Source organism: Hypanus sabinus, chromosome 8 (genome assembly GCF_030144855.1).
Source record: "Hypanus sabinus isolate sHypSab1 chromosome 8, sHypSab1.hap1, whole genome shotgun sequence".
In the NCBI taxonomy this organism is placed as follows: Eukaryota; Metazoa; Chordata; class Chondrichthyes; order Myliobatiformes; family Dasyatidae; genus Hypanus; species Hypanus sabinus.
In genome coordinates, this window is record NC_082713.1 from 16,591,146 (window position 1) to 16,609,231 (window position 18,086).

The 18,086-nt window shown below is 41.4% G+C and overlaps 1 protein-coding gene across 4 annotated transcripts in view; it reads left to right on the forward strand.

Moving 5' to 3' along the window:
• tbc1d8b (TBC1 domain family member 8B) overlaps positions 1 to 14,279 on the forward strand; it is a 128,359-nt gene extending 114,080 nt beyond the window's left edge. For all 4 annotated transcript variants that reach the window (XM_059976724.1, XM_059976722.1, XM_059976723.1 and 1 more), the window contains 2 exons: positions 2,866 to 2,969; positions 12,482 to 14,279. In XM_059976724.1, coding sequence (XP_059832707.1) covers positions 2,866 to 2,969; positions 12,482 to 12,898 — 521 coding nt within the window. In that variant the 3' untranslated portion in view covers positions 12,899 to 14,279. The remainder of the gene's footprint in view (positions 1 to 2,865; positions 2,970 to 12,481) is intronic.
• The last annotated feature ends 3,807 nt before the right edge of the window (positions 14,280 to 18,086 follow it).

The window sequence follows — 18,086 nt, forward strand, 5'->3', positions numbered from 1 at the left end:
AGTTTAAACTGTCCCCAATAGCATTAGCAAACTTCCCTCTCTAGGATATCGGTTCCCCTCCAGTTCAGGTGCAACCCGTCCAACTTGTGCAGGTCACCCCATCCCCAGAAAAGGTTCCAGTAATCCAAGAACTTGAAACCCTACTCCCTGCACCATCTCCTCAGCCACTCATTCATCTGCATTATCTTCCTATTCTGACCTTCCGTAGCTTGTGGCACTGGGAGTAATACGGAGATTACCACCTTGGATGTCCTGCTCTTCATCCTCCTCCTTATAACTCCCTAAACTTACTGCGTAGGACCTCTACCCTGTTCGGTAACGTGCTGTTCAAGAAAGCTATCACATAAGCATTCTATGAAGTCCTCAAGACTGCCTCGACCAACTTGATTCACTCAATCTTTGTGTAAGTCTCCCAAGATAACTGCTGTTCCATTCTTGCATGTCTCAAATATTTCTCTGTTTGTTGCCTATGCCACTGTAATGTTATTATTTGGTGGCCGATAGACAACTCTCACCACTGATTATTTCCCTTTACTATTCCTAATCACTACCCAGATGGATTCAACATTCCACTCGGGTCTTGCATCATCTCTCACTATCGCCCTTATCTCATCCTTAGTTAAGAGCGCTAGCCCACTTTCCTGATCTCCTGCCTATCCATCTGTATTACCTGATATCCTTGGATATTTAATTCCCAGTCGTCTTCAGCCTGCAACTACGTTTCTGTAATGGCCACTAAAACATACTCCTTTGTACTGATTTGTGCCATAAGTTCACTGACTTTGTTATGAATACTACAGGCATTCAGATAAAGTGCCCTTGCACTCATTATGCCTTTAAAATCTAGTAATTTTTGTCTCTTATGCAATTGATTTTTCTGCACACCACCTTTACTTTTCTCTTTTTTTTAACTTTTGCTCTTGCTTTACCTTTATCCATACTTTTTTCTTTTGCTTTATCCAGACTTCTTCACTCTATTGAACCCCCCCCCCTCAACTATTTAGTTTAAAGCCCTATCCACAACCCTAGTTATGCGATTTGCCAGGATCCAGACCCCTTCACGGTTCAGGTGGAGTAGCTGCTTCCTTCCCCAATACTGCTGCCAGTTTCCTATTAATTCAAACCTGCTTCTCCCACACCAATCCTTGAGCCAGGCAGACAACACAGCCTTCGTGATGCTCTATCACTGTGAAAGAGAACTTTGTCTTTTCCTCTAACTACACTAACCCAATTACCACTACATTTATCTTCTCTCCCCCGCCCCCCCCCCACACACCCCCCACAGGAATAACTCTTTAAACTACAGTGCCTCAGTTAGGTTGCTCATCCATCCTATAGTTTCCATTCTCATCCACACAGGGAGCAAGAATCTCAGACCTTTTGGACAAGCTTAATGGCTGAGGCTCCTCAAGCACCTTCTTTTGGATCATGCTACCAGCCTCACTCGTAGTCACACCCTCTTGTCCCACACCACAGATGAATTTGAGACAGCTAATCTAATGGGTGGGCCTACCTGCTGAAACAGTGTCCAGGTAGCTCTCCACCGCCCTGATTTGTCATAGTGTTTGAAGCTCAGATTCCAGGTCATCAACTTTGAGCTTGAGTTCCTTGAGCGGTGAACATTTGCTTCAGATATGGTCACCAGGAACCACAATGGGGTCCACCAACTCCCGCATAATGCAGCTATAGCACATCACCTAATCCTGCATCTTCCTTCCTTTATTTAATTAGTTGTAGTTTGGTGACTTTTTTCAACCACTACAAAAGCTTTCCATGCTACTCAGTCGTGCCTCCACACCGAAGGTTCTTGAGCCAAAGTTGGTAAACTCCGCTCTGCCGGTAAACTATACCACAAAATGACTTTTAGTCCCACCTTGCTAAGCCTACAACAGCTTTATTGCTATTCTCATTATCGGTTTGCCTTTTTCTTTGTAAACATGCTAAGTGCCTCAATTACCGCTAGCACTAGCAAACTGCTTATATAAAGGCAAGAAAACCAGCTGCCCAAAACAAGGGATAGGCAGGAAAAAAATCCCCTTGCAGCCCCTGTAAGGTAACTAAACAAAAGTTGTACAAGTAGCCGCATCCAAATTTTAAAATATATAAAGAATGCTACAAGCCAAACCAGGCAAACCAACCATACTCTCTCTCACTCACTCACTCTCACGCTCTCCCAGACACCGAGCACGGTCAGACTAGAGTCTGCTTAACCAGCATCAGCTCAACCCGGAAGTCCACCAGCTCAACTGGATAAATTAACTGGTCATTGTAAATTGTCCCATGATTAATTCTGCGTTAAATCAGGGTTGTCGAGGGTTGTGGGCCAGTGCCGCTTGAAGGGCTGGGAGGGCCTACTCCACACTGTTTCTCTAAATAAAATAAACAAAATGTAGATCTATTTGTTAGACAGGATTTCCTGTGCACAAAACCACACTTTAGTTAATCCCTGTCCTTTCAATTGATTATAAATTGTATGCCTAAGATTTTTTTTGTCCCAGTAATTTCTCTACTACTGATAAAAGGCTAACCTGCCTGTATTTTTCTGGCTTATCCGTACTGTCCTTCTGCAATATGGAAATACCATTAGCTAGTTGGAGTTTTCCAATACCTCACCCACGGATAAAATTGATGCAAAAATTTCTGTTCGAACCCCAGCAATCTCTTGCTTCCCGTAGATTGAATCAGCTCTTGGTGATTTGTCTGTGTTAACAGTTATATGATTTATCTGTATGAGTGCATGTCAATACAATTTTTAATACAAGGAATATAACATAATGTGGATAAAGAGTTAATGAGATAAATGAAGCTGCACAAGTTGCCAAATAGTCTCCACTGTTTAATATTTTCCCTTCTCAATCACTCCAGGAAGTAATAAAGGGAAGGTTGATATCCAGTCCTATTTGAAACAGTGTCATGAAGAACTGGTGCGGAAGGAAGAAAGTATCCGAGCCCTCCCCAGGATAAATCAGGTTACAATCCAGTCTATTTCACCACTTACAGTAGACCTATCCTTGGCATTTATTAATTGGAAGTCAGCTGGGAACTGGCTTTCCATGTTGTTCTTTTATTTTGGAAAGCCAGATGATTAAATGAGAGTTCTTTTGTCACGATGAGGCTACTCAGGGTGAAGGAGCAACACCTCATATATCGTCTAGATAGCCTTCAACCTGAAGGCGTGGTCATCAATTTCTCTTTCCGATATTTTTATTCCTTCGACACCCCCCCCCCCCCCCACCTTTCAATATCCCACTCTGGCCTCTTCTTCACCTGCCTATAACCTCCCCCTGGTGCCCCTCCTTCTTCCCTTTCTCTCATGGTCTAGTTTCTTCTGTCAGTTTCCTTCTTTTCCAGCCCTTTACCTTTCCACCAAGCAAGCTTCACCTTTCAGCTTCTAACTAGTCCTCCTTCCCCTTCTCTCACCTTTTTTTACTCGGGTGTCTTTCCCCTTCCTTTCCAGTCCTGAAGAAGGGGCTCGGCCCGAAACAATGACTGTTTATTCACTTCCATAGATGCTGCTTGACTTCCTCCAGCATTTTGCTTCTTCTGTTTATGATTAAAGTTTACTTCATTAATACAGAATTCTGCAGATGCTGAAATCCAGAGTTAGCACTGAGCGTAACTTCAGAGTCAGCTTTATAGGAGTTTAACCAAGCTCTTGCATTGAGTTGAAATCCTGTCCCCTGTCTCTTCGGCTCTCTCTTTTTACACTTTAAGACTTGGTGGAGGAAGTAATCTTTCAGATAGAAACATAGAAAACCTACAGCACAATGTAAGCCCTTCGGCCCACAAAGCTGTGCCGAACATGTCCTAACCTAGAAATTACCTAGAAATAGCTCCAAGTACTGATCCACGCTTTAAGCTCATCCACTTTGTTCATGATGCTTCTTGCATTAAAATATTTCAAACCATCAGTCTGAGCGCACCCCTTCTCTATCACCTGCCTATCCTCCCTCACACTGCCTGCAAGCTTTCAGGAGGAAATCTGCAGATGCTGTAAATTCAAACAACACACACAAAATGCTGGTGGAACACAGCAGGCCAGGCAGCATCTATAAGGAGAAGCACTTTCGACGTTTCGGGCCGAGACCCTTCGTCAGGACTAACTGAAAAGAGAGATACTGAGAGATTTGAAAGTAGTGGGGGGGAGGGGGAAATGGGAAATGATAGGAGACCAGAGGGGGTGGGATGAAGCTAAGAGCTGGAAAGGTGATTGGCGAAAGTGATACAGAGCTGGAGAAGGGAAAGGATCATGGGACGGGAGGCCTCGGGAGAAAGAAAGGGGGAGGGGGGAGCACCAGAGGGAGATGGAGAACAGGCAGAGTGATGGGCAGAGAGAGAGAAAAAAACAAACCACTTAATATGTCAGGGATAGGGTAAGAAGGGGAGGAGGGGCATTAACAGAAGTTAAAGAAGTCAGCGTTCATGCCATCAGGTTGGAGGCTACCCAGCTGGTATTTAAGGTGTTGTTCCTCCAACCTGAGTGTGGCTTCATCTTGACAGTAGAGGAGGCCATGGATAGACATATCAGAATGGGAATGGGACGTGGAATTAAAATGTGTGATCACTGGGAGATCCTGCTTTCTCCGGTGGACTGAGCGTAGGTGTTCAGTGAAACGGTCTCCCAGTTTACAAGCTTTCTCTATTTGTGAGCTAACTGCCCCTTCCTCAGTCTCTTCAATTTGGTTCCCACCCCCCAGCAATTCTAGTTTAAACTCTCCCTGACAGCTTTAGCAAACCTCCCTGCCAGGATATTGGTCCCCCTGGGATTCAAGTGCAACCTGTCCTTTTTGTACAGGTCACTCCTGCCCCAAAAGAGGTTCCAATGAGCCTTTGGATGTTTGGCAAATTTATAGAAGCCAAATGAATGCAAGATGTTGGACTTCTCATTTGCTTCAAGTTAGATGTAGATCAACACAATATTATCTATTAGATACTGATAATTTCATTGATAAGAAACAAAAATTGAATGAATCAGTGGTGCTAGAAGTTCGTGAACCTTCTAGAATTTTCTCTATTTCTGCATAAGTATAATCTGAAATGTGATCACATCTTCACGCAAGTCATAGAACTAGGTTGAGAACCCAGTTAAATAAGTAGCACAAAAAACATTATACTTGTTCATTTATTTATTGAGAAAAATGATCCAATATTGTTTGTATTAGTTGGAAAAAGTATGTGAACCTCTAGGATTATCAGTTCATTTAAAGGGGAAATTAGTCAGGTGCTTCAATCAATTGGGTGAGTGTGGGAGGCCCTGCCCTATTTAACGAACATTTAACTGTTCACTATCAGTCTAATCATCACCACACAGGTTTTTGGAAACATGCCATGCCTCAGTCAAAGGAGATTTCTGAGGATCTCAGAAAAAAGTTGTTGATGTTCATCAGGCTGGAAAAGAATACCAGATCATTTAAGAGTTTGGGCTCGACTAATCCACAGTCAGGCAGATGGTACACAAATGGAGGAAATTCAACACTGTTGTTGCTCTTCCCTGGAGTGATCAACTAACAAAAATCCTTCCAAGAGCAAGGCGTGTAATTTACCAGTTGGTCACAAAGAACCCCAGGGTAACATCTAAGGAACTACAGTCCTCTCGCATTGGTTAATGTCAGTGTTCATGAGTCTACTATCGGGCAAAGACTGAACAACAATGGTGTGCATAGCAGGATTGCAAGGAGAAAGCCAGTACTCTCCAAGAGCACATGGATGAGTTTTAACATTTGCTGACTACCACGTGGATAAGCTAGAAGGCTAGTGGGAGAATGTTCTGTGGATGGTTAAGTCCAAAATAGAACTTTTTGGCTTAAATGAGAAGTGCTATGTTTGGCGAAAAGCCAACACCGCATTCCATCTTAAGAATCTCATTCCATCTGTGAAACAAGGTGGTGGCATTGTCATGGTTTGGACCTGCTTTGTTGCCTCGAGACCAGACAGTTTGCCATCATTGAGGAACTATGAATTCTGAATTGTACCAGCAAGTTCTACTGGAGAATGTCAGGGTATTGATCTGTAAACTGAAGCACAAGAGAAAGTGGGTTATGCAGCAAGACATGACCCTAAACTCACAAGTCAGTCTGCCATTCAATGGTTAAAGCAGAAGAAATTTCATGTTTTGGAATGGCCGAGTCAAAGTCCGACCTTAATCCTATAGAAATGTGTTGGAAGGATCTGATGCAAGGAAGCCCACCAACATCCCAGAGTTGAAACAGTTTTGTGAGGAGGAATGGCCTAAAATTCCTCCAAGCTGATGTGCAGAACTTATTCAACAGTTACCAGAAATGTTTGGTTGAAATTATTACTGACAAGGGGTTCGCACCAGTTACTGAAAGCAAAGGTTCACATACTTTTTCCAACAAGTACATGTAATATTGGATTGTCTCAATAAATAAATGGAAAAGTATAATGTTTTAGGGCATTTGAAGATCCAACTCCATTTTAGATCATATTTGTGCAGAAATAGAGAAAATTCTAAAGGGTACACAACCATTCTAGCACCGCTGAGTGTCTGATCTGTTTGTCCCTGTAGTTTTCTGACCTTAGTAGCCACTCAGTTGAATTTAACGTATTCAGGCTGATTTCAATAGTTTGAAGAAAATACTTAATTCCTTGAATTAACTAATAGCAAAATAATAGGAAAATATAGAAAAAAAAACACTTACCTACACTTAAATTCTCAGTTAAGTTGTTTACCTAATTCAGATTATCTGGGCCGTACCCATCCCCTTCTCATTATAGCACTGATTGCAGGAGCAAAGTGGGAGGTCAAATGCACTGGACCTCCAGCTTCCTTCTGATTTTTCTTTATGGTGTGCAGGCACAAAATCTAGGGTAATCTTAACCAAAGAACTACAGTTAGCTAAAAGCTCTGTAGAGAAGTTCAACATGACCCCACCCAAGATATTAGTAGAATGAATTCCTCCAGTGTAAATGAGAGGGTGCCTTTGCCTTATACTTGGAATGTGTTTATGATGTTGAAAATGTCTCATTGGCACTGATTCACAAAGCTGTGGTAACCTGGCAGAGCAGCACAAGGTAAAATCTACATTGGAATCTTATTGAAATACCTCCTCCTGATAACTCTTCTACAGAGCAGATGGCCTGTTCACTTCATGGGAAGCTGAAGTGTAACTTCCAGCAACACACACAAAATGCTGGAGGAATTCAGCAGGCCAGGCAGCAGCTATGGGAAAGAGTATAGTTGAAATGTTGGGCCAAGATCCTTCAAGATTGGAGATAAAAAGTTGAGTCTGAGTTAAAAGGTGGGAGGAGAGGAGGAAGAAATACAAGTTGATAGGCGAAACCCGGAGGCGGGAGGTGAAGTTAAGAGCTGGAAAATTAATTGGTGAGATACAGGGATGGAAAGGGGGGAATCTGCTAAGAGAGGACAGAAGACCATGGAAGGAAGAAAAGGGGGAGGAGCACTGGGAGAGGTGATGAGCAGGTAAGGAGATAGGGTGAGAGAGGGAAAAGGGAATGCAGAAGTGAGCGACGTTATCAGAGGCTCGAGAAATTCCATCAGGTTGGAGGTTACTCAGATGGAATATAAGGTTTGTTCCTCAAACCTGAGTGTAGCCCTTTGCAACAGTAGAGGAGGCTGTGAACTGACATGTTGGAATGGGAATGGGGAGGGGAATTAAAATGGGTAGTCACTAGGAGATCTTGCTTTTTCTGGCAGACGGAGTGTAGGTGCTCGGAGAAGAGGTCTCCCAATCTATGTCAGGTCTCACTGATGCATAGGAGGTCACACTGTTAGCACCCATTACTATAGATGACCCCAACAGAATTAGTGGTATTGAGGGAGGAAGTGTAGGGGCAGGTGTAGCATTTGTTATGTTTGCAAGGGTAAGTACCAAGAGGGAGATCAGTGGGGAGGGACAAATGAACAAGGGAGTCGCTTAAGGAGTGATGCCTGCGGAAAGCAGAAAGTGGGGTGGAGGGAAATATGTCCTTGGAGGTGGGATCCTTTTGGAGATGGTGGAAATTACAGAAAATTATGTGCTGGATGTGGAGGCTGGTGGGGTGGTAGCTGAGGACAAGAGGAACCCTATCATTGGTGCGGTGGTGGGAGGATGGCATGAGGGCAGCGTTGATGCTGAAGGAAGGGAAGCCCATTTCTCTGAAGAAGGAGGACATGTCCTTTGTACTGGAATAAAAAGCCTCATCCTGAGGGTGGATGTGGTGGAGACAGAGGAATTGAGAGAAGGGGATGACATTTTTATAAGTAACAGGGTGGGAAGAGCACTGGGGTTCAGGTAGCTGTGACAGTCAGTGGGTTTATAATAGACACCAGCAGATAACCTGTCTCCAGAGATAGAGACAGTTCAAGAAAAGGGTGGGAGGTGTCAGAAATGGACTAGCATTTTGTGTGTTGCTTGGATTTCCAGCATCTGCAGACTTTCTCTTGCTTGTCAAGTGTAACTTCATTGTCTGGTCCTCTGATTTTAATTCTGAATTAATACAAACATTGTATGGTCAAATATTACTGGTTGTAACTGTCAAAGCAGGGATTATGTTATTACATGGGACCTAATGGTGTAATAACCCACAATCATGTTCAGTGGCAGAATCATATAAATCTAAAATGCAATCATTGATAAAGTTGATTTTGTAAGCCCAAATTAACATATTAAATACATGAGACTCACTAAAGCCTTAAGAAACCAGTCTGACTTGTATATGCTTCCAGACCCATGAAATTTTGCTAGACTCAACTCCTTTCTAGAAAAGTCTAGCAAATCACTAACTGGCATACACACATCACATGACATGTCATAGTTCTCAAGATGATGTGAACTAAATTCTTGTCTAGCTAGGGATGTTGATGTCTGTGAATGAATGGGAGCTAAGAAAAACATTTGTGATGGTCCCTAATACGCTTTTAGATTTGTAGAAACATTGAAAACCTACAGCACAGTACGACAAAGCTGTGCCAAACATGTCCTTACCTTACAAATTACCTAGGGTCACCCATAGCCCTCTATTTTTCTGAGCTCCACGTACCTGTCCAGGAGTCTCTAAAAAGACCCTATCATATCCGCCTCCACGACTGTCACTGGCAGCCCATTCCACGCAGTCACTACTCTCTTTGTAAAAAAAAAACAACAACAACAACAACAACTTACTCCTGACATCTCCTCTACCTATTTCCAAGCACTTGAAAGCTGTGCCCTCTTGTGCTAGCCGTTTCAGCCTTGGGGAAAAGGCCTCTGATTATCCACACAATCAATACCTCTCATCATCTTATCCATCTCTATCAGGTCACCTCTCATCCTCCTTCACTCCAAAGGAAAAAGGCTTTCACTCAACCTATTCTCATAAGACAAGCTCCTCAGTCCAGGCAAAATCCTTGTAGATCTCCTCTGCACCCTTTCTGTGGTTTCCACATCCTTCCTGTAGTGAGGCGACCAGAACTGAGCACAGTACTCCAAGTGGGGTCTGACTAGGGTCCTATATAGCTACATTACCTCTCGGCTCTTAAACTCAAACCCACGATTGATGAAGGCCAGTGCACAGTATGCCTTCTTAATCACAGAGTCAACCTGCACGGTAGCTATGCATACTATGCACAATGTCCTATGGATTCAGACCCCAAGATCCCTCTGATCCTCCACACTGCCAAGAGTCTTACCATTAATACTATATTCTGCCATTGTATTTGACCTAGCAAAATGAACCATCTCGCACTAAACTGGGTTGAACTCCATCTGCCACTTCTCAGCTCAGTTTTGCATCCTATCAATGTCCCACTGTAACATTTAACATTTAAGAAAAATTCGGACAGGTACATGGATGAGAGGAGTATGGAGGGATATGGTCCAGGTGCGGGTCAGTGGGACTAAGTAGAAAAATGGATCGGCACAGCCAAGAAGGGCCAAAAGGCCTGTTTGTGTGCTGTAATGTTCTGTGGTTCTATGGTAATCTCTGACAGCCCTCCACACTATCCACAACACCTCCAACCTTTGTGTCATCAGCAAATTTACTAATCCATCCCTCGACTTCCTCATCCAGGTCACTTACCGATTCCCAAATCCCCTCCCCTTGCATGAAACAAACAGTAGCTAGAAGGAACCGTCAAAAACACAGAATTTAAAAACTATAAGACTTGGGGGTGGGGGGGATCATTGGGAGTCCAAAGTCCTAATCCATAAATGCAGAAAACCTTAGTAACATCCTTCAACATCATTGAAAGAGAGACCCAGAGGCATACCCTCTGGGCACATTGGTCTTGATTTAACTTTAAAATCTTACTTGCACCATGTGTTCTTACTCATGTCATTCCTTTTGCACCTGTCTTAGTTTTCTTGATACTATGCTTATATTTGCATCCTGAACCTTTCCCTTTGCTTTCAGTTCTCTCTTCTTTAAAATGTATCTAAAGGCCCAGTTCTTAGACTGACTATAATTCTTCTTTCTTCATCATTTCCAGCCCACAATAACCTGATGAACTCTGTTAGATTTATGTTAGAATTCCTATTATCAATACAAATTGATGCTGTTTCTGTTATATTCTTCGGTACAATGATAACAGTTGATATCCTTAGTTCCATAGCATATGATCTGAATGATCTATAATTTGACCAATATTTTTTTCTCCTCCACCACATCAACCACCACCGACCTCCAATATCAAAGTTATTAAGTGATGAGCCTAATTATTGCAAATTATAATTCTCCAGTGAAAGAATTTTAAAATTAGAGATATTGTCAATATGATTAAAAGCTATAGAAAGGAAACTCAAAATGTTGGAGGAACTCAGCAAGTTGGGCAGCATTTATGGAGGGGAATAAGTTGATATTTTGGCCGAGACCCTTCATCCTCGACCTGAAATGTCAACTATTTATTCCCTTCCATAGAGGCTGTGTGACTTTTGTGTGTGTTGCTCAAGATTTCCAGCATCTGCAGAATCACTTGCATGTCCAGACAGGAAAACAGTTCTCAGTTTGTTTTCATGGGCAGCTAGATCCTTGCAGCCATATGTCAGGAGAGGCTCATCTTTTTAATGGGACCAGTAAGCTGCAGAGCATTACCCGGTTATGATTTTTTTTTAACCTGTAAAATAGAAAATATACCTCACATTCATCGGTCAAGCAGCCAATTCTGAGGAAGCTCTTGGACCTAGGGCTGGCTTCATGCCTGTGGTGTTATGAGCATTTAAAATATGCTGCCAGTTCTATCCCACCGAAGACTCTGCATTTAGCAAGAAAAAAGCGAACATTTTCAATCTGTGGTCCCTCGTCTGCAGACGAATGATAACAGATGGAATGTCATCTGTCCTCTCCTGAAGGCTATGATTCATCATGCCACACTGCTCAAGAGGTGCTAGCAGCTCCTGAGCACCTTGCCAACTTGGCTGTGTTTATATTACCTTAAAAAATTAGTTACCTTTGGCCTATAGCAGCGATGCATATTGCGTCTTGCTGCAATACAATTCATATTCGGTAAGTTTAAGTATGATTGAAATATAATTAACTCATTATTTTGACTAGATCTAATCAGATGCAATTTGACTAAAAGATTTGAAGAAATAAATGTCATTGCTCTTTTTTTATCCCAAGAAAAATGTGACCTTTATTGTTTTTTTTCTGTTGTTTCCTTCCCGTCTAACCTTGCCTCATGTATAAGCCTCATGTTGATTGTGACACAGTGTAGCACAGCCAGTAAAATTATGAACATATCTCCCAAAAATGTTCTTTCAAAACACTAGATCCTTAGTGATGGACATTTTGGTCCATTTCTCCATAGGATTGTCTCAGTTGTCTTTCACTAATTGTGTCAAAAATAAGTAAACTGTCAAGAGACGTATGTTCTACACCTCAGCATAGTAAACTATAGTGCATCCTGAAACATTTAAATTAAAATAACCTTTGGAATTAACACCTATATTGTTTCTGACTAGTTTATAAGTCCTCAAACTATTCACAAGTATAAAGAAAGCAATAGCAGCTTTAGATTAAACTAGCACTCCTTACCAATATGCAGAGTTAGGACTCTCCAACCTTGTCTTTGCCAGATTCAAGAGTTTAACTGACAGGAGAATGTATTCTGGCTTTTTACTGTGAATTCTTGTCATTTTGAAAAGCAATAAGTACATGAAAAGTTGCCACATTAAAGCAAAATCCTTGCTGCTTAAAGAGGATCTCCCAAGTCAACAGCTCATTTTGGAGAAGCAAGTGGCTGGCAATGTAGCATAGATGCTGGAAATCATAAACACACATGGAGGTATCACAGCTTGTAAACACTTACTGTAGCCATGGATTGAGGGTCTCTCAGAGCCTGTTTCTCCAAATTTACAGGGCACATTTTCCCCCACATGAATGATTATTGCCCTCTAAATAGTGCTTATCTGATTCCCATGAGCCATTATCTTCTGTCCTTTGCAAATAATATGTAAGGAATTTTGAGATCAAAATAATCTTAATGATAGCAAGAAACATGGTTTGATGAAAAATGATGCATTTGATGATTTTCTCAACTCCCTAGTCGCAATTCGTCCACTTTTCCAAGACGCTATACAATCTGTTCCATGGTGATCCCAACGAGGAAACACTCTACCGAGCTATAACTACCGTCACCAGCCTCTTGCTTCGAATGGAAGAAGTGGGACGAATGTTGAACAGTCCAAACTCCCCCATCCACAGTGCATCAGTTGCAAGTCAAGACTGCGGAATCAGCAGCGATGTCCAAGAGACCCAGACAGTGCACAAAGACAAAGAAGCAGACCAGGAATCTACCACTGACATTGGTTGGAGCTTTGCCTTTGAACAGATACTGGCATCGCTGTTGAATGAACCAGTTCTGGTTACGTTTTTTGAAAAACATTTTGACGTAAAGGTAAAAATAGAACAAACTAAATCTCTTCAACTAAAGGCTAAATATCAGCCAACAACCGATGAGTGAGATTGTGGTGTGATTCCCATATGCAATATTCCATTCTGCATTGATGCAAGAAGCTCTGAATCTTTGCATTGGTGGACAATAGGTAAATGCCTCAGCCATTTCGCAAGATGTTTCTCTACGGCCTTGCCACAGGTTTTACCCTGCTAATTAATGCCTCTGTTAAAATAGCATGGAAATTTGCACAAATGAAATTATTAATTATTCTCATAACTGACAGTGATGTCTAGGCTGCAGTTTTACTTTGGAGCGTAGGAGATCAGTTTAATAGATTTTGTACAAGCACCAAACTACCGACCCATTGTTGACACTGAATGAGTTGGTTTGCTCCCCCCCGGGCTGAGAGATCTTATATGAAATGAGATGCTGAAACATATTGTAAGACAAACTGACTTAAAGAAATTTGGTCATGAAATCCATTATTCAGCTCATTTTTGTAGCAGAATTTTTTTTGTTCTGTGCTTGTTCACCTCAGTTTTGTTCTGAGCTCTCCTTTCAGCCTGTAGAGGGTGCCCACATAATATTTCTCCCATTGGTTAGAGAATAAGATTTAAAAAATGTGCTGCCCATTTATAATTTAAGCAGTCACTGTACTGAAGGCAAATGCATTTGATTTATACTCGTGTTTGTTTTTTAATATATAAAAGAACTATTTGTAGCTCTACAAATTGTTAGAAAAGGGAATCTTTAAAAACAAATAGTCCTGTATTTTTGAAGTATGTTGCACACTTGTACAATTTCAAAAGTTTATCAATCTATATTAGCTTTCTTGCTTAAAAATGTTTTTGTATGAAACTATAATTATAGCATACAGTATATTTAGAGGACTGAGCTATTTAGTGATCTGATCATTCTGATATAGTAATTACAAAAATGTATAATTATGAAATTTATATGTGTCCTTACAGTTCAAATAGCAAGAAAAAAAACATTAATCACAAAAATATACTTTGGTTTACTTGCTCACATTCACTGAAGATGCATTGTCCTAATTGAAGTATAAAAGCATATTATATTCCATGCAAAAGTTATAGCACTATAAGTACACCATTAGCTGTTCAAAGTCAATGCTCTTAAATGTAAACTAAGCACTAAAATAATTCTGCAAATCTTAGTTTTTTAGGATCAAATGTAAAAAATAGATTTAAAGTTATAAATGCAACTTTTTGTGCCAATTATTGAGGCAGTTGCTTTATGTTGTATGTTTAATTTCTGTATTCAACTTATGATGAATCCTTGATTTTAAGTTCCTTAGTTTCACATTGTAACACAAGCTTACCTCACAGATATGTTAAAAATTAAATCTTTCGGTTTCCAATTTAGTGTTTTTTTTTTAAAGCCTGTGTTCTCTGTTCTCTGTTTCCAAATAAAATAAATCGACGGATTAACTTGGGAAATTCTATTATCTTTAGAAATGACTTTATAACAGAAGCAGAGAGGAGGAAGAGAAGGCCATTTGGCTCTTCAAGTCTGTCCTGACATTTAATAGGATCAAAGTTGACCAGTGAAATTCAGTAGCGAAAATTGAAGTGCTGGAGGAATTCAGAGCTCAGGCAGCACCTGTGGAGAGAAATGGACAATCAGATATTTGTGTTGAAGCCTTTCATCTGGACCCTTCATTGGCCAGATAGCTTGTTAACCTGCGCATTTTTCATATGTTGGAAGAAACACAGGGAGAATATGCAAACTCGACACATATCTGGGTTTAGAAGTTGTGATTCAACCAAGGTTGCTGAAGTTGTTAAGAAGCCGTTTTACCAACTGCTCCACGAGGGTGGGCCACGGCCACAGGATGTTCCTGCACTACTTCCACTTTCTCTGGTGACAGAATCATGTTTATTATCGCTGTCTTCTATGACATGAAATTTGTTGTTTTGTTTTAGCAGTACAGTGCAAAGACATACAATTACTATAAATTATAAAGTAAATGTATACTGCGAAAAGGGAAGAATAATGAGGTAGTGTCCATGGGTTCACGAACCATTCAGATGCCTCATAGTAGAGGGGAAGGAATGTTTCTGAGTCATTGAGAGAGGTCTTCGGGCTCCTGTACCACCTCCCTGCTGTTAGAAATTAGAAGAGGCCATGTCCTGCCGGATAGTGAGAGTCTTTAGTGATGCACTCATTCCCTCCCTATGTGAGCTGTTATTCTATTGTGTGACCATGAGCTTAATAGGGCTACCTGTGTGGTTATTCCTGGATTAATCCATCGGCATGTCTAGCTCCCCAAAGTAGTTAATTGTGAGCTGTGATTGGATATGTGTGCATACATCATTTCCAAGTACAATGGAAAGGTTTATGATGTCTCCTAGTGTAGGAGAAGCCCATGGATCTGTGCTCTTCTGCCGCCACTAACCATTTTGTTATTTTTAGCAATGTTATGTCCTACTAAATAAACTAGGACCTTACTCCGAAAACTCTCAATCATTAAAGGGTCATTTATACCCTCTGGGGCTATTTCCTTGCTGTTTTTAAACTCTCTGCGCCTCTTCACTTGCTTTAGGTATATGTAAATTTTTGAAAAGTCATCAAAGAGTGTAAATCGAATGTAGAACGTAATAAAGTACAGTCCCTTCGGCCCACAATGTTGTGCTGACCATGTGGTCAGATATACCAACTGAGGCAAAGTTCTTGACAGTTGGCTCTCAAACCAATAATGTGTCTGACACAGACAGTGATTAGCTGACTAATGACTGCCTCAGCTTTTAAATGTAGTTAAGTACAGCACAGTACAGTACAGGCCTTTCAGCCCACAATGTTTTGCTGCTCTTTTAACCTACTCTAAGATCAATTTAACCCTTCCATGAAACATTGCCCTCTTTTTTCTGCTGTTGTATATATTGATGTACAACTCCCATGTGGACAGCATTACAAGAATCTCATTCTAGGTCACTGTATCAATTAAACCCCTCCTGAAGTGATGAAAATTTATTCTTCAGCATAACCAATATCAGTAAATGCCAACGTGGGTGGTGAAGCAACAGGGAGGAATACCAAGCTGGGTAAGTCCATTAAAATTGCTTATCTATGTGTATCTAAGCCATTTCTCAGTGCCCCTGCTAATGTGTTTTACTATCACTGTTCAGTTTTGCTTTTTGATGATCAGAATCCATTTATTCAGCAAAATTGGAAGTCTGGAGTATGAGGAGAGGATATTTCTATAGGGGCAGAGTCTAAGATCAGAGGGCAGAGCCTCAGAATAGAGGAACATCTTTTTAGAACAGAGGTGCAGATTGTCTTAGAGGGTAGTGAATCTGTGGAATTCAGTGCTACAGATGGCAGTGGAGGCCAAGTATTGTGTATATTTAAAGCGGAGGTTGATAGGTTCTTGATTAGAAAGATCATCAATGATTATGGGGAGAAGACAGGAGAATAGGGTTCAGAGGGATGATTAATCAGCCATGATGGAATGGTGGAAACAGACTCAGTGAGCCAATGCCTTATGGACAGCCAGAGACTTTTTCCCAGGTGGAAATAGTTAATACAAGGGGCATAACTTTAAGGCAATTGGAGGAAAATATAGGTAGATACCTGAGTTAGACTTTTTACGCATTTTTCTCCTATGTCTTAGGTCTTAGAGTAAATGTGCTAACAATTTTATTAAGTGGTCGCTTAAAAATCTGGCAAATAAAATCGTGTGTGAAACCCTTCAACTATTCCTCTGGAGATGTTCTGAGACATAGAAGCAGAATTAGACCATTCAGCCCATTGTCTGCTCCACCATTTCATCAGGGCTGATCCATTTCCCTCTCAACCCCATCTACTTGCCTTCTCCCCGTAAGCTTTCGCGACCTGGCAAATCAAGAAACTCAACCTCTGCCTTAACACAACCAATGACCTGACTCCACAGTCACTTGTGGCAACGAATTCCACAGATTCATCACCTTCGGCTAAAGAAATTCCTCCTCATCTCCATTCCAAATGGACGTCTCTGTTATGAGGCTTTGACTTCTGGTTCCAGGCTCCTCCACTATAGGAAGCATCCACTCTATCGAGGCCATCCAATATTTGATAGATTTCAGTGAGATCCCCCTCTCATTCTTCTAAATTCCTGTGAGTATAGGCCCAGAGCCATCAAACTCTCCTCATGTGATAACCCATTAATTCCTGGAATCATTCTCATGAACCTCCTCTCAACCCAATGCAACGTCAGCACAAATTTTCGTAGATTTGGAGTCCAAAACCACTCACAACACTCCAAGTGAGTCCTCCCTTGTGCCTTATAAAGACTCAGCATTACCTACTTGTTCTTATATTCCAGTCCTCTTGAAACAAACACTAACATTGCATTTCCCTTCCTCACCACTGACTCAAACAGCAAATTAACCTTTAGGGAATGCTGCACAAGGGCTTGCAAAACCCTTTGTATCTCAGATTTTTAATTTTTCTCCTTTTAGAAAATAGTCTATGCTTCTACTTCTTACACCAAAGTGCATGACCATACATTTCCTAACACTGTATTCCATCTGCCACTGCTTTGCTCATTCTCCTAATCTGTCTACGTACTTCTGCAGCATAGCTGCCTCCTCAACGTTACCTGACCCTTGCTAACTTGTTGGCCACAAAGCCATCAATTCTGTCTTCCAAATTACTGACGTACAATGTAAAAAGAAGTCGTCCCCACACTGACCCCTGCAGAACCACTAGTCTCAAGTAGCCAATAAGAAAAGTCTCCCTTATTCCCACTTGTTGTCTCCTGCCAATCAACCAATGCTCTATTCATACTAGTATCTTTCCTGTAATACCATGGTCTCTTACCTTGCTAAGCAGCCTTATGTGCAGCACTTGTCAAAGACATTCCGAAAACCCAAGTATACAACATCCACTAATTCTCCCAGTGATCTCCCAGTGGCCACATATTCTAATTCCACGTCCCATTCCCATTCTGATATGTCTATCCATGGCCTCCTCTACTGTCAAAATGAATCCAAACTCAGGTTGGAGGAACAACACCTTATATACCGACTGGGTAGCCTCCAACCAGATGGCATGATCATTGACTTCTCTCATTTCCGTTAATGCCCCTCCTCCCCTTCTTACCCCATCCCTGACATATTCAGTTGTTTTTTTTCTCTCTCTCTGCCCATCACTCTACCTGTTCTCCATCTCCCTCTGGTGCTTCCTCCCCCCCCCCCCACCCCTTCTTTCTCCCGAGGCCTCCCGTCCCATGATCCTTTCCAGCTCCATCACT